Source organism: Bactrocera tryoni, chromosome 3 (genome assembly GCF_016617805.1).
Source record: "Bactrocera tryoni isolate S06 chromosome 3, CSIRO_BtryS06_freeze2, whole genome shotgun sequence".
NCBI classification, from domain to species: Eukaryota; Metazoa; Arthropoda; class Insecta; order Diptera; family Tephritidae; genus Bactrocera; species Bactrocera tryoni.
In genome coordinates this window covers 41,397,287-41,410,678 of record NC_052501.1, presented here as the reverse complement: position 1 = coordinate 41,410,678, position 13,392 = coordinate 41,397,287, and the positions used below count along the sequence as shown (strand labels likewise).

Below are 13,392 nucleotides of genomic sequence, written 5' to 3'. Positions count from 1 at the left end.
TTTTGCGTACTGATTGTTCAGATAGTGCTTTCTGTTTAACTTGAAAGTGTTTTCCATAGGCCTCTGGATCCTTAAAATATCTCTCAACGGCGTTGGAGCTGCGTTTTATCTGTTTGGCAATGTTTTGATTGAATAGTTCTTGGGAGTGAAAAAAATTTATATTGAATAGTTCAGAATAGTAGCTTTTCCCATTTTTACTTTAAATGTAGCTCGAAAACAATTAATTTGTTTATTTTTAGTACTTCCTCAATAGAAAAAAATGCACTTGTTTCCACAAGACAAAGAAATGTAAAGTGCGTCTTTTTCAATGATCAACCGAAAACACACGTGATTGCCATAGACATTTCAGGAATCTTCAAATGTACAGTAACTTTTTCACAAAACAACCGACTATGAGCAAATATTTTTCAGACAAGAATCAAGCTTTGATAAGAAAAGCGTTTTGGACAATAACAACAAGCATGATTATAAATACAACAATTTATTAAAAAAAAAGTTGGCGCGTCTACCCTAAGACCAGCAGCGTATTCTTTAATTTTTTATATTAATTCACATACTTAATAATGCTTAAAAATCCTAAAATAATCCATTTTTTATGAATATACAATAATTTGTTCAAATGAATTGAACATCCAAATAAAATAAGAAAATATTCCTGTGTTATTTGTATGGAAAATCAAAATGCGCCTCCTGTCAATATTATTATTAAGAACTCAAAATTTACTAAACTTGTTTCCGTCGTCTCGGCTAATAATTCAACGGTATTCAAGAAAAAAAAATAAAAACAATTTTTAATATTAAAAAAAAAAATATTTTTTTTTTGCCCACCCTAATATAGTATGTAAATTAGGGTGTGTCAAAAAAATATTTTTTTTTACCGCTTCGTACTCTGAAAAAGAGGTTCTCCAAATATGAGCTCTTAATTCTAACAGGAATCCACAAAACGAAATATTTTTTCAAGTTGTTGTAAGCGAGCTAAAAATTGTTTCATCTGATAGTAAGAAAAAAATAGAAAACCGTTAGGTGGACGGCCTCTCCATTACAATTAAGAGGCTTGGCTGAAGAGCCTGTCTTAGAGGCCTCTGTCGACCAATTTTTCAGCGTACCAAGCGAGAAAGAAACATTCGAATTCTGTTGACCCACCCTAATGCACATGCATATACCCACATACAATAGTTATATGAACAAATAAACCTACACACACATACATATATATATACACGTATATCGATTGTATTAATTAACAATTAAATTTTAATTAACTGACTGATAGATTAACCGCAATAAATTAGTATGAAATTTAATTGATTGTTGAAAGTTGTAATTTAAATTAGCGCAAGCAAGAAAATTATTATTATTACTTATATATGTATGCATATGTAACACTTAATTACATAAAGAAAATATAAAAAAACATACAAACATACTTAACTAACCCAACTCTCTATGTGCGAATATTAAAGAAATTTAAATAAAGAAATTAACTCAAAAGTAGCGGAAACACAGTTCTCTCTATTTTTTTATTGGGTGATCTAGGACGTGGGTAAGTAAATTAATATTAAACAAGAAGAAACGTTAAGGGCATAAAAATATATTTAACTTATACTAAATGCTTTAGCGTTACGATCTGAAGAATTTGTTCGGGGATTGTAGGGGGGATAGTAGGGGTACTATTTTGACAGATCTCGCGTGAGTTATGGTCAACATAATCGGCCTACTGAGCGTACTTATCCCAACACCATCACCCAGCATTCATTATTGGATACTATTCGACCGAATAGACCACGTCCAGCACGCCGTAAGTGAGAGTGTACACGAAGACCGTAGAGAGTCGATTAGACGCCATTCGCAGCAATTCGGCGTACAACATACAGCTTCTGGAAGAACTGCCACTCGACCCTCCCAAGCGACATCACTTTGCTCTATGGCCTCTTGAAAGTTCAAAGAAGATCCGACGTTTTCGAGCCAAATTTTGTTTAGCGATGAGGCTCATTTCTGGCTCAATAGGTATGTAAACAAATAAAATTGACGTATTTGGGACGAAGAGCAACCTGAAGAGATTCAAGCGCTGATATTTCATCCAGAAACAAACAACGGTTTGGTTTGGTTTGTGAACCGGTGGAATCATCGGTCCATATTTCTTCAAAAATGATGCCGGTGAGAACGTAACTGTCAATGGCAACCGTTATCGCGCCATGATAACCGACTATGCCTGAAATTGAAGCTTGCAATCTCGGCGATATTTGGTTTCAACACGATGCCGCCCCTTCCCACAAATCGCATCAACCATTGTATGTATTTATTAAGAGATCATTTCGGTGAGTAGACAATTTCACATTTTGGGCCGGTCGATTGACCACCAAGATTGTGTGATATCACAGCGTTAAACTTTTTTCTGCTTCGACTCAAGCCTTTACCAGTCGAAATGTTCGAACGAGTCATCAAAAACTGGACTCAATGGATGCACCATCTGTGACGAAGCCGCGGGCAACATTTGAAAGGGATAATCTTCAAAAAATAAATGACAGAGAATGTTCTTTCGAATGATATTAAACACTCCCCATTAAATCTGAAGTTTCTACATTTTTTCTTCAAAAAAGTAGGAAACCTCGAAATGGATCACCCTTTATATGCAATAGTGTTCCGATCTTAAGAACCTGATTGTAGATTGTAGCTTAGCCTTGAACGATAATCTGTGCCAAATTTCATGAAGATATTTTGCAGATAAAAAGTTTCCGGATTTAGTTCGCGTATAGACAAAAAGTCGAACAGACAGACATGGCTAAATATCAGCTCGTCACGCTAATCATGTATGTATATACAATACTATAGGTTGCTCCGACGTTTTCTTCTGTGTGTTACAAATACCGTTCAGGGTATAACTTTTTATTTTTGGTCCCATAATATTTTAGCTGAGAACAATTGACGCACGAGTGTCAGTGTAGTATCTCTTAGGCGCAACGATATAAGCCATACTTCGGCTGAATGAACACAGGGTGACTCAAATTAGTTGAAAATACTTTTTTATGTGTTTTTAAGATATCAATGCAATGTATATAAAAAAATAAAAAAAAAACACAAAATAAAAACACCAAAAGATTAGATTATTTTTCGTTAAATGCAAGCCCTTCGTTTTCAGATTTGAAGATTGAAGGGCTATAGCCATGCGGCTGTTGATGTTTTTTCTTGGTTTTTCAAATGTTTCAGGGATAAAGATAAGAAGAAAATACATAGTTTTAAGAGCTCTCTTTATTGTGATACATGCTTAATATATATGCGTAAAAATAGCTTATAGCTTTTATAAGATGGAAGTTCCTTTATTAGAAATACTCTACATAGCCACATACATTATTACGAATGTAATGTATTAAGAACTATCGCTGTCTTCGAAAATATCCGTTTGTTGGTAGCGTGCCTGTGTCTTCTTCCAAGTCGCGATCTTGCGTTTATCAGCATTTGTAAGTGCAACGTTAACGGATGTAGCCGCACCGCAGCCCAAACCAGTCTTACCCTCATTCGATGCGACATTGATCTGACAAAACAAAGTACATACATATATCTACTTAGTAAAATGAATAGAGAAAGAAAAAGGCAAGCATACATACCGGTTCCAAGAGTCCTGAGCCATCACTCGCTTTACCCAAAGCCTCACCCTTGTTCCAGCCAAGTTTGGAGAGCATCTTGAAGCCCTTATTGTCGGAAGATATTTCACTATGGGCGATATTTCATTAAAATTTTGTTAATTCTTATTAAAAATAACTTTCCACTCACGTATTCACGGAGGCGGCTTGCGTTTTCTCGCCATCCGTCGAGCTGCCCACTTGTATGCGTCGCGTTGCGGCACGATCATTGTAGCTGCCGGCATTTTGCTTGCACTCCACAAATTCTAGAAGCAACCAAATAAATAGAAATAAATGTCTGCAAATGTTTTTAGTATACTCTTCTTCACGCACTCTCTTTCTCCAAGCCATACTTCTTCTGCAGCTTCTTCAGCTGTTCGCGATGAGTTAGTGCCGTTGTATTGGCTGCCGTGAGGTTGCTTTCACGCGCCGTCTCAATCAATAAGCCCGGCTCACACAACCCGCAAGTGCTGTTGCCCTCGTGCACGTGACACAACAGCTTCGTTTGACCGATCTGCAAGACGCTGCCGTGCACCAAATCACACTCAGTGCTCTCTTGCTTGGAAGCTGACATGCGTGTGCCGTTCAGCACGGTACCGTTACGTGAGCCCAGGTCGGTACACTTGTAAATACTCCGCTTATGATCGTAGTGGAACCTCATGTGTAACTGGGGAAATATTCAAGTTGTAAAATATTTAAATTTTTTGTTTCGGAAATGCAGCCGACTCACCTTGGACACATTCACATCCGGTATTATGACGTCGTGGTTGCCTTCGCGACCCAAACTGCCGCCCTTATATGTGATTAAGCTCAGACTACCAACCTTGAGGGTCTCTAAATTACTTTCCTGCACAATGATGCGCAGCGAAGGCGGATACTTTTTAGCTATATCTAAAAGGTGATGAAGTTTCTTTTTTATATGAAGAACTGTATTTCAAAAAATTCAAAATATAAAGGCATCTAAGTTGGACTTAAACGCGAATTTCTTTTCATTTCTTAAATTAAAAAAAAACACGAACAAACCTTGAAAGCGCCCACCGCCAGTAAAAGTAGCAATTCCCTTGCCATCCTTTCCCTTCGCACACCTATCAACATCACCACTGCTACGGCTATCCTCACTATCGCTCTCACTTCCGCTGCTGCTGCTAATACTGGACTCAGACAACTCACCGTCCTCAACGTCACAAGACTTGCGCCTGCGCGCACGCTTCTTACTCTTCCTATTGCTTGCCTGCTCATCAGTCTCATCATCAGAGGACGAGGAATCGCTCGACGCGTGCTTGTGTTTGCGTGCGCGTTTACGCTTCTTCGATTTATGCTTGCGCTTCTTAGATTTGGCACGCTTCTCGCTCTTGGCCGCCTTTGTGCTCTTCGATTTCTTCTTTTTACGCCACATGCGTTCTTCTTCTTGCTCCTGGCGTCGCTCCTCTTTGATTTTACGCAGTCGCTCTTGATCGGTTATGACGCCGCCGAACTCGTCGAACGCCACCATCTCGTCCGCATCGAAATCATCCTGCAACAGTAGAAAAGAAATCCGCGTTTTCATCGACATTTCACGCTACCAAGCTTACCTAATGCATTGCTACGCATTCGGTTAATGTTAAGTTTTGAAAAACGTTTTAAAAGTGAATTATTTACATAATTCGTTAGCACATCTTTATCGCTCGCGTTGTTGCGCTACAAGAGAGGAGAAAATATACCCAATGCATATAAAAATTATTAATGCTTAAGTAAAAAATTTGTTTTGTTTTTGTAAAAATATTTATTTCTAGCACTAATTGGGCGAGCAGTTAACCTTAAAGCAGTCGGAAAAGATCCTGAAGAATAACGAACTAGTTAGGAAAAGACTAGTTAGCTACTGAAATATTCAGACTGAAGTAAACTAGACGTATAAAGGCCAGCTTCCTATTAGAAATCGCTGAATAAAAGTGAACTAGTCGGAAAAAACTAGTTCACAACTAGAAATTCTTGACAAACAGAAACTCATAAGGTACATACATATTAACAAGCAGAAAATACCGCCCGAAACGGGACTAGTTCGAACTACATTAGTTCACAATTATATTTCTCCTTTATACACAGAGACGGACGTACTGACACTTATATCGCAATAACTTCACTTCCAAACCATGAAATGTCATGAAATTCTCAGTGGACAATCGATAAAGATAGCAGAATCTAACCAGTCGGCAGTCGACATATAGATGGCGCCACCAGGTGGCGCTAGATTTAAAAAGTCCTGTTTACTTTGGAACCCACCTTGTATATAGGATGTGATCCCTATTTGAGGACCTTCAAACTTCGTCTGCAAAACTACTATTAGTAGGTGTTCTGATGTTTCAGGCTCCCTATCGCAGAACCGGCAATTTACACAGGATGTTGTATAAATGCTTTTTCAGCTTGCAGTGGCCGGTGTAGAATGCGACAAGTAGTCTGAATTTGTTTTTAGGGAGGTTGATTACATATTTAAGCCTGCTGAGGTTGTAACCTCCCATTAGCAACTGGGCATGGCGCATGCTTTGGAGCTGTTGCCAATACCTTTCTCTGCCTATTCCTTCTTTGTTGCGGAATAGCTCCTTTAAGGTACGGGGACCCACCGCCATGAAAAGTTCAGAACCTACCATGTTGGTGGATGCTGTAGAGCGGGCGAGCTTATCAGCCAGTTTATTCCCGGCTATACATTTTTTGACCGAATGAGGTGTACTTGGTTACGTTCCTCTAGGCTATTCAGTCGCCCTCTACACACCTGCTCCATTAGGGATTTGATCTAATTTTGATTCGATTACTTGATGAAGTAGTGTGGCTGCGAATATGACTTTAAGTACACCCATTCGGACAAGTGTGCATTGTAGTCGACAGGCAGATGCATGCAAGTCGTTGCAGCTTCGATAGTTGGAGTCCTACCGAAGTTTGCGAAGCTTTTGAGGCCCAAGCCACCGCCCCATACGTGATTATCGGTCGCACGATCATGATGATCCTTGGCTTGCAGCCCCAGGATTTACCAGCTTGTCGATTGCACACCATTAGTGCCTTAGTCGTTTTGACCATGCTCTGGCCAATATGCTGCTTCTACCGCAGAGTGGAATCCTGTGTAAGATCAAGACATTTGATTATGTTGGTCATCCCTACCTCTCTGCGCGCAAGGGTAGGGTTTCTGAGGCCGGGCAGGGATCTACTTCTTGTGAACGGGACGATGGTCGTCTAGAAGGGGTTGATGTTCAACACAACACCACTGTCAGGTTTAAACTTCTTTGTATTAGGTCTGGCTATAATAACAATGTCTTCCGCGTATTCTGGCGCGCAGTACGGCCTCTATCCATATGCACACCGGTGCTGCGACATTCCTTTTCTCCAGTGCCCTAGCTACGCTCTTGTGGGACGTGCCGTCAAAAGCACCCTCGAGGTCTAGGAAGGCTCACACCATCACTTTCCCTCCTTCCAGCGAACTCTCTGTACTCCCGGTACAGAGCAGTATTGGTTGAACTGCCTGCTCTGTAAGCATGCTGGTTGCAATTTTCAACGCCTTCGACCTTACTTCATGATCCACGCTCTTTTTCATGCTTTTTAGTAGAAAGGAAATTAGACTAATTGGTCTGAAGAATTTTGACAGTGAATAGTCCTTCCTTACATCTTCAGAAAATATATGTACAAAGGGCCTCCCACGTTTTCTTCTGGGTGTTACACACTTAATATATCTTGTAAAGGGCATAAAAAGAATTCCAAAAATCTGGAGTCATGATACCAATACAAGTTTTCTTATATATTTTGCATGTTATTGGAATGAACAGAATAGTAAAATTCTGCTACAATAAATATATGTACATAAATTAACACAGATTTCGAAGCACGTGCCTAAAGATATTTCTGTGGCATCAAAGTAATCTTAACTCTATGCTTGTTAACTGCCCGCCAACCAGGCTATTTAAAGCTTCAAAATATATTATGTCAAGAGCTTACCTCTGCAGCTTTCTGAACTTGCTGTGCTTGAACTTGCGAATGAAATTCAAAAACATTTTTCTCTTGATTGTAGTTGTAATAGCAGCCGTTATTACCATCGTAATAGAGACCATATTCCTAGTGGAATAATAGAAAAAAGTACATATACATATGTATAGAGAAAATATATGTATATCATAAAATAAAAGTGTTATTAATTAAGCCTCTTCTTCTCTTTATTAGCGTAGGCAACGCTTACGCGTTTATAGCCGAAACTTATTAAGCTTACCGCATTATAATAATAGCCGGTCTTCTGATCATAGTACAGGCCGGAAGTGGGCTCATAGACGAAGCCATTCAAATTTTGCGCCTGTTCGGCGGCACGACGAATATCATCCACAAAATTGTCCACAGTGGTAGCAGCAGCATTATCTAAAACAAAAGTAAATACAGAAATTGCATTCTAAGAAAAATATTAAAGCAGTAAATTGTTAAAAAATAAAAAAGTCAAATAGAATTTGCCATGTCAAGAGTAAAGTCAAAAGCACGACAAGCAACTGCTCATATCTACACCTTGCACTATCTTTATTGGCACTAATGTAAACTAGATATTTACAAAATTACATATAAATGATCAAAGTGTGTCGTTGGTTGTACAAAATGAAAAAAATAAAATAAAAATAAAAAACAAAATAAATAAATGTTGCGAGGCCACTTGACTTGTCTTAGTAAAATGCAGCCTATAATAACTTGGGGATGAAATTTTAGTTCTACTGTTTTGCCACTGCACTTTACTGTTATATTTACAAACAAATGGGAAACAACTGGCAGCGAAGACGACAATACCGGAGATTACTGCGACATGCGATGTATTTGCTTTGGCGCTCCTTATCAGTTCTAGTTAGCTTAATAGTTTCTAGTTTTTGTGGAAACCAAGTTCTTCGTTGTTTTATTGACAATATAGGATGCTTTCTTATATTACTACACGTAATTTTTCTAATCAAATTTTCAGATAATTAATTGTATAGTGTGAGAGGGCAAGTACATCCACACATACTTACATGCATATGGTTGTTCGCATGTGCACAAAGGACGTTTGTGTGTGTGTACATGTAATTTTACACCAAAACTAAACATTTCTAATGCGGCGAGAATTGCGCGCACATTTGTTTATTTGTAGAAATTATGTATATAGTATGAGCTTGTACAATGGGTGATTTGACAGAAAAGTGCTGTTGCGAGGTTTTCGAAAACTAATTAACTGATATATGCATTTGTAAATAATATTTTTTTAATTTAATTAACTGACATTGTTTGAATTACTAACCTAACGGTAATAAGCATAAATTAGAACTGTCAGTTGGAGTTGTTTGAGATTTCTTTCCAAGATTTAAGGGGTTATATACAGTTAGAATTAAAAAAAAAAAACATTTTTTTCTTAATTTACATATTTTTAGGGGTACACACAGAAAATTTCATATCCTTCCGGTGAATATTTTCGAAGTTACGCGAACATTTGAAAAGGCGTTTCAGAGCGCTTGGAAGTACAAGGGCGAACTTTAAACGCGCTTTTTTAATGGCGTTCTCGAAGTTGGTCACCAACATTACTCGAAAACGGCTAAACCGATTAGTCTCAAATTTTAACACGAGCTTTTTAAGTATATTTTTTAGTGGTCAATCGAAGATTTTTTCACACCGGAGCGTACCGAGTTTTTATCCGACCAAGGACTGTCAACTCGGCAGAATTCTGCCGCTACTACAACAACACTCCACTTCACATACACACAAACGAAAATCAGCAGTAATTTAACAATTTATAAATTGTGTATTTTTGTGTTCTTTTAACATGTTCAAGTCTTTCCGACAATAAAAAAACTAGCCTCTAAAATCCCAGCAACTTTTCATACCCTGAACAGGTTATATTAAGATAGTCACGTAGTTTGTGACACTTAGAAGAAAACGTCATAGATATTACAACATATATACGTATGAGTGACGAGCAGAATTTGTTAGCCGTGTCTGTTTGTTTGTATACAAGCGAACTAGTCCCTCAGTTTTTGAGATATCGCTTTTAAATTTTGCACAAGTTCCTTTCTCCTTAAGAAGCTGCTTTTTTGTCGGAACAGCCGATATCGGACCACTTTAACATATAGCTGCTATTTTCCTTTATATATGTATTTTTATCACAAGCTATGCCTCTATAACCGAAAAAAAATTTCAGAACGGACCACTACAGCACAGTATAAAGCATAAAGTAAACGCACAAAATCATGTTTTCTTAGGGAAAACTTTTTTATATAAAAAGATATCTTCATGAAATTTGGCATGCATTACTTTTCAAAACAGTGGCATAATATCTGAAGAAATTGTTCAGATCAAGGAAACTGTTTAGATGAAGGACCAAAATCAATTTCTTGTAGGAAACTTTTTATTTTTTTTTGTTCACAATTATTTATGTGCTTCGTTAGAGCTGAAAGTGACCACTGTGCGTTAGAAAACAGATTTTCAAATACTCGCATGTAATAAAAGTTGATTTCTTATCAAGTAGATTTGTGTAAAGTCTTAAAACAGAACTTTTTTGCACAAACTAATTACATACATACATACATGTCCATTTAGTGGGCATATGCAGGCAGTTTGAGGCTTTTGAGCGACCATTCATAATATATGCGACCGCCTACCGTGCAAGTTGGCTCAAACGCGCGCTCTTAAAGTACAAAATATACGCTACAAGCAAACTAAAAACAACAACCAACAGCGAGAATGCAGGATCAACGATTAAAGGATTTTCTCAAAGAGTTTATCATCAGCGACTCACAGCTACAGGAACTGTACAAACGTTTTACCAGTGAAATACAGAAGGGGCTAACGCTGGCCACGCACCAACAGGCGGATATAAAGTGTTATATGACATATGTGCAAGATTTGCCAACTGGTGATGAGAAGGGCAATTATTTAGCGCTCGATTTGGGTGGCACTAACTTCCGCGTTTTGCGCGTTTCACTGCAGGGGCATCATGAGGCGCAGATTGAATCGAAAGTATATGTCGTAGATAAGGAGCTGATGACCGGACACGGCACCAAACTTTTCGATCACATTGCTAATTGTTTGGCAGAGTTTGTGGATGAGCACGCATTGAATGATCAGCATTTGCCGTTAGGTTTTACATTTTCCTTTCCATGCGTACAAGTGGGCTTGACAGAAGCGCTGTTAACGCGTTGGACAAAGGGTTTTCGGTGTGACGGTGTTGAGCAAGAGGATGTGGGGCGTTTATTAAAGGAAGCAATTGCACGACGAGGTGACTTGGAGATCGATGTCATGGCTCTACTAAACGATACCACTGGCACACTAATGTCCTGCGCGCATCGCAATCCAGAATGTCGCATTGGGGTTATTATCGGTACGGGTTGTAATGCGTGCTATGTGGAACGTGTGGAAAATGCCGATTTATTGGAACCTGAATATAAAGTTGATAAGCCGAATATATTGGTGAATACGGAATGGGGTGCATTTGGCGAAAGCGGAAAACTAGAATTTGTGCGCACAGATTATGATCGTAAAATTGATAAGGATTCGTTGAATCGCGGCGGTCAGCTGTTTGAAAAAATGATATCAGGTGAATGTGAGGGCCAGCTAATTATGTGTTGCATATTGTAGCAATATGTTGTGTAATAATTTAATGATACAGCACTCGTTCACAATTATTAATGCAGCTGAACGGAAAGTTTTTAGTTATCAAACCAATTCCAATTATTTTCAACTTTTCAGGCATGTATTTGGGTGAGTTGGTGCGCTTGGTGTTGGCCGATGCAATAACTCAGAATTTAATATTTGTGCGAAGCGGTGAAAAACAACGTTTGACAAATATTCTCACAGACAACGCAGGCTGTGTTGAAACACGGTTTATTTCAGAAATTGAAAGCGACACTTTTCCGGCTTTTCCACAAACCCGCAACATACTCAAAGAGTTGCTTGGCTTGGAGAATGTCTCAGTGGAAGACTGTCAGAAGCTAAAATATATCTGTGAATGCATTTCGAAACGCGCTGCCAAATTGGTGGCAGTGGGTATAAGTGGTTTGATAAATAAAATAGCTGAGCCACATGTCGTGGTCGGTGTAGACGGTTCCGTTTACCGACTTCATCCGCACTTCGACACTTATCTGCGCGAAGCAATGCAAAAATTGGTAAGTCCGAAAATAAATTTTGAACTTATGCTCTCGGAAGATGGTTCCGGACGTGGTGCAGCACTGGTGGCAGCAGTGGCGAGCAAAAATTAAAAACTATTTTTACCGCAAAAATGTTTGTTATGTTAAATTTTTGGTTAAAGAAATACATATTTAAAGCGCTTACCTACAGCTGGCTTTTCATCTATGGGAGCGGGGGAATTAGTCTCAATACTTGCGGAATTAGTGGGTTTATCGGAGTTGCTATTTTCTTTCTTGTCGTTTAATTGTCTCAACTGTAAATTAAATAAAAGTTATGAACCTAAAATATTTCTCTACAATATATACTTACGATTTCCTTATATTTGTCTTTGTACTTTTTTATTTTATTATCTTTTTTTAAGAGCAGTTCATGCAGCTCAGATATGTAGGCACATAATTCGGCGGACTCTAGTTTTTCAATTTCGCCCAATTTTTTTAGTTTAAATTTTGCACCACTGCTTTTTGCTTGTTTTGCGGTGCTGTCCGACTCACTATCACTCATTTTTCACGAATTTCTTGATTAATTTAATTAAGAAATTGTTAAAAGAAATTTCCACAGATCAACAGCTGACAAACCAGCAAACATACATGTCAACAATGCTGCCATACTTCTTCAATATACAACTATCAAAAATTTATCGTACAACAGCTGATCGACATACACTGAAAAAAAGCTAAAAATGTTGTCAATTATTAAAAACTCTTGGGTCAGCTTTAGTATACCGTCCCAGGATTTCGGGAATAAAATGGTTATGGTCGGATAGAGAGATTCTCCTGATCACGAATATATATGGTTATAGCCGCAGGAAGATTATTATTACTCTTAAATATGTGTGGCACAAATTCAACTTTTTATCTTTATTCAATTCAAGATAATTTGCTCTTAAATTAGAAATTTTGATAGTGTCGTATTTTTTAGTAACACGCAGGTTCTTATCGTTAGTCCATGTCATGAATGTCTTATGAATGAATACTGTAAAAAATTTATATAACATAATTTTTCTTGAACGATTTTTTATTGTGTGAAATTTGATCATATTCTTAATTTGACAATAACGAACTTACCGATTTTTTACAAGTCGCTTTATTTATTACTAAATGTTCCCCAGCGTTACCTGGGCCAAGCAGTTATCTTTGGATGTAATTTTGAGTTTTTTTTTCAGATGACAAAACACCGATTTACGCGGGTACCACATTTTATTTATTTCAAAATTTAACAACATATGATTCAGACGTCACACCATGAAAATATTGTTTTTTTTACTTCTTCATCAAAATATTTTGAGAATGAACATTGTCAAATACAAATTTATCATGCTTTCCCTTATAGCCCTGACAGATGACAGCGCTAATATGCATTAGCGGGCTTAATTTACATTTACTTGCGCATTTGACCCATGTTAATGCAAGTTTGTAATGCACAAGAATTTCGAGCATTTAGCTGAATTTACCAAATTTGAGTGGGCAACACTGCTCAAAAATTGCCGATTTTAGCTATTTTTTGACAGATGTCGCTTGAAGTCTGCAGCCTCCTTTGCGTTTGCAGCATCTGAGATAAACAGTTTTATATTGTTAATTAAATTATGTACAAGTATATTAACAAAAACAAATGTTAATATATTTAGATGGCA

The 13,392-nt window shown here is 37.8% G+C and overlaps 2 protein-coding genes across 4 annotated transcripts; one reads left to right on the top strand and one right to left on the bottom strand.

Annotated features, from left to right (window-relative positions):
• Positions 1-3,231: 3,231 nt before the first annotated feature.
• Positions 3,232-12,334, bottom strand: LOC120771410 (angiogenic factor with G patch and FHA domains 1). 3 transcript variants are annotated; one of them, XM_040099386.1, is made up of 11 exons: positions 12,072-12,334; positions 11,907-12,015; positions 7,846-7,988; positions 7,578-7,694; positions 5,259-5,297; positions 4,644-5,133; positions 4,351-4,547; positions 3,954-4,287; positions 3,772-3,886; positions 3,606-3,711; positions 3,232-3,532 (listed from the first exon to the last, which is right to left on the bottom strand). In XM_040099386.1, the coding sequence occupies exons 1-11, from the start codon at positions 12,261-12,263 to the stop codon at positions 3,368-3,370; spliced, it is 2,007 nt and encodes a 668-aa protein (XP_039955320.1). In that variant the 5' UTR covers positions 12,264-12,334; the 3' UTR covers positions 3,232-3,367. The 3 variants fall into 3 exon arrangements, with proteins under 3 accessions (XP_039955320.1, XP_039955321.1, XP_039955322.1); XM_040099387.1 differs by having other exon boundaries at positions 4,351-4,511; XM_040099388.1 differs by lacking the exon at positions 5,259-5,297.
• Positions 10,219-11,883, top strand: LOC120771411 (hexokinase type 2). Its single transcript, XM_040099389.1, has 2 exons — positions 10,219-11,172; positions 11,325-11,883. The coding sequence occupies exons 1-2, from the start codon at positions 10,320-10,322 to the stop codon at positions 11,831-11,833; spliced, it is 1,362 nt and encodes a 453-aa protein (XP_039955323.1). The 5' UTR covers positions 10,219-10,319; the 3' UTR covers positions 11,834-11,883.
• Positions 12,335-13,392: the final 1,058 nt, after the last annotated feature.